Below are 2758 nucleotides of genomic sequence, written 5' to 3' on the forward strand. Positions count from 1 at the left end.
CCACGACCCGTGTTGGTCCGAGCACGACCCCGTGGTTAGATCGCCAGTAACAGAATTTAAAACAAGGCTGGCCACGGGGCGTGTTTAGCGAGCACGACCCCGTGGCCAGTTACCTGAACTGGGCAAATTTCTGCAGAGCCTGGGCACGCGGCGTGTTGGGCTGAGTACGGCCCCGTGCTGAACTTGCTGTAATGCTTGATAAGTTGTCGGGAGGCTCTGTTTTTGAGCATGGGGTGTGGTTTTATCGTTCCCTTGGTAACCTCCACCTTTTCGAGTGTGTTTTATTCCTAAGAAGTAAAGCTAAACTAGAAAACATAAAAGTTACACTAAACTAAAACTACGGATAGTTTCGCGGAATGCCTCCGTGGTGCGCCACGTTTATAAGGGTCCTTGGCTAGACCCAAAGTTAGTCATATGTTACCCGAGTGGGATGTCTCGCATCCCGTGTTGGAGAGCGTCATCCAAGATTGAGTCTATGACATCCATGTAGTTGACCGGGTCGTCCTCTACTCTTTTCCCAACCCTGAATGTCATCTCTTTGTCACCAACCCTTAATGTTAACTTCCCATCACTCATATCCACCATTGCGTGAGCGGTGGCATGGAATGGTCTTCCTAGAATGAGTGGTACATCGGTGTCTTCCTCCATGTCGAGTATGACAAAGTCGGCCAGGAAGACAAAGTCTCCGACTTTTACCAATAAATTCTCGATGACACCTTGTGGGTGTTTGATAGACCTATCGGCGAGTTGTATGCTCATCTTTGTGGGGCTCGTCTTACCTAGTCCGAGTCGGTCAAACATTGATGCGGGCATGAGATTGATGCTAGCCCCAAGGTCAGCTAGTGCATTGTGTACAGGTGATCTCCCAATGGAACAAGGGATGGTGAAGCTTCCGGGGTCGATTTTCTTTTGTGGGAGTTTGTTGAGTAGTACGGCGGAGCATTCTTCACTTAAATTGACCAATTGCAATGTTTCAATCTTCCTTTTGTGAGTGAGGATGTCTCTCATGAATTTTGAATATTTTGGCATTTGAGTGAGGACTTCCACAAATGGAAGATTGATATACAATTGTTTTAGTAAGTTTAGGAATTTTTTAAAATGCTCGTCGGTCTTTTGGCGAAGCAACCGACCGGGGTAGGGCACCGAGGGGTTCTTGGTAGGTTCGGGATTTGGCGAGAGGAGTTGTTTCTTTTCGGGCCGGTGGCGAGGTCGTGGTTTGAATGGGTGGATTTTTGTCGGATGGGGGTAGTGGGGCCTCCTCAGGGCCTACGGTCGAGTTTCTTAGTGTTATGAGGTGTACTTGCGCCTTTGGGTTGGTTTCGGTATTACTAGGTAGTGCACCTTGTGGCCTCTCGGAGAAATTTTGGGCTAGTTAATTTAGTTGTTTTTCAATGTTTTGAATACTAGCTTGTTGATTTCTAAAGTTCGATTCCGATTGTAGGAATCGATCCAAGTATCTTTTTTCGGTTTCGGAGATGAGGCGTGAAACAATGTCTTCAAGCCTCTCCTGCCCCCCTTGTTGTTGAGAGAAATTTTGTGACTCATTTCTTGGTTTTTGTTGAAAGTTTGTTCATTGGTTTTGGTTTTGTTGGTTACTATTTTTGCCAGGCTCCCTCCAACCAAGGTTAGGGTGGTTACGCCATCCTTGGTTGTAGGTGCCCGTTGGGGGACCCGGTGGCCTAGGTCTATTATCAATGTAGTTTACCATTTCCATTTGATTATCCATTTCTTTCATACAACTCCAATTTTCATGTGGCCCACCACACCCTTCACAAGCCATAATCGAGGCCGATTTTGCCATTTCTAACTTTTTGATTTTTGAAGATAGGGCCTCGATTTGGGCTTGTAAAGAGGTGTTCTCATCTACCTTATGGGCGCCCAGGGCAATAGATTCTGTACCTTGGGGAGTGTGCCATTGAAAATTGTTTTGAGCAATTTCCTCAATTTGATTATAAATTTCATTTGGGCGACAATTATCTAGGAGTCCCCCGGAGCTAGAGTCGAGTGTTTGTTTTGTGTGTGGCAACAACCCATTATAGAAAGTGGATACTTGTTGCCACACTGCGAGAACATGATGAGGACATTTCCTCAATAGCTCCTTGCATCTTTCCCAAGTTTCATACAAGGATTCTCCGTTCTCTTGTGAATATGTATTGATTTCAGTCAATAATTTAGCAGTTTTAGAGGGCGGGAAATACTTATATAGAAACTTTTGGGCAAGCTCATCCCAAGTGTTTACCGAACCACTTGGGAAGGTGTTAAGCCAAGCCTTAGCACTGCATATAAAGTTCAGGTGCTGCGACTGGGTTCCAAGTCCTGCGATAAAAAACAAAAAAGAATGTTGGTCAGATGTCTCACCACGGCCCGTGGTCGTGGTTTCAGTGGTTGTTTTCTGGATCCCAGTTACTGGGGAGTTCAGCACGGCCCCGTGGTAAGTCTTCTGTAACTCAGAAAACAAAAACTGCCAGTACGTTTGATGGGCACGACCTCGTGTCCGACCAGGCAAGGCCCGTGCTGAAGTCTGCAGAAACTGAAAAAATTAAGAAAAATCTTAAAAAATAGAAAAATAAGTAAAAATAATTAGGCCATTAATTACAAACTTTCTTAAAATCCTTGTGTCCCCGGCAACGACGCCAAAAACTTGGTGTGTGTTCTGTGTGATATGATTTTATTGATATTTTAAGCCCATTTTACGCATTAGTCAAGTTTTAAATTTATAAAACACGATATTCTACTAACACTAAAAACACACTTGGGC

General features: G+C 44.7%; 1 protein-coding gene and 1 non-coding gene across 2 annotated transcripts; one reads left to right on the forward strand and one right to left on the reverse strand.

The window, feature by feature from the left end:
* Nucleotides 1–417: 417 nt before the first annotated feature.
* On the reverse strand, nt 418–1029 carry LOC118482724. The gene has a single exon (XM_035978358.1). The coding sequence runs from the start codon at nt 1027–1029 to the stop codon at nt 418–420; it is 612 nt and encodes a 203-aa protein (XP_035834251.1).
* A 1037-nt stretch (nt 1030–2066) lies between these two features.
* Nucleotides 2067–2173, forward strand: LOC118483615. Its single transcript, XR_004870902.1, has one exon. It is a non-coding gene; the product is annotated as a small nucleolar RNA R71 (small nucleolar RNA).
* The last annotated feature ends 585 nt before the right edge of the window (nt 2174–2758 follow it).

The sequence above is a fragment of the Helianthus annuus genome, chromosome 10 (assembly GCF_002127325.2).
Source record: "Helianthus annuus cultivar XRQ/B chromosome 10, HanXRQr2.0-SUNRISE, whole genome shotgun sequence".
Classification (NCBI taxonomy): domain Eukaryota; kingdom Viridiplantae; phylum Streptophyta; class Magnoliopsida; order Asterales; family Asteraceae; genus Helianthus; species Helianthus annuus.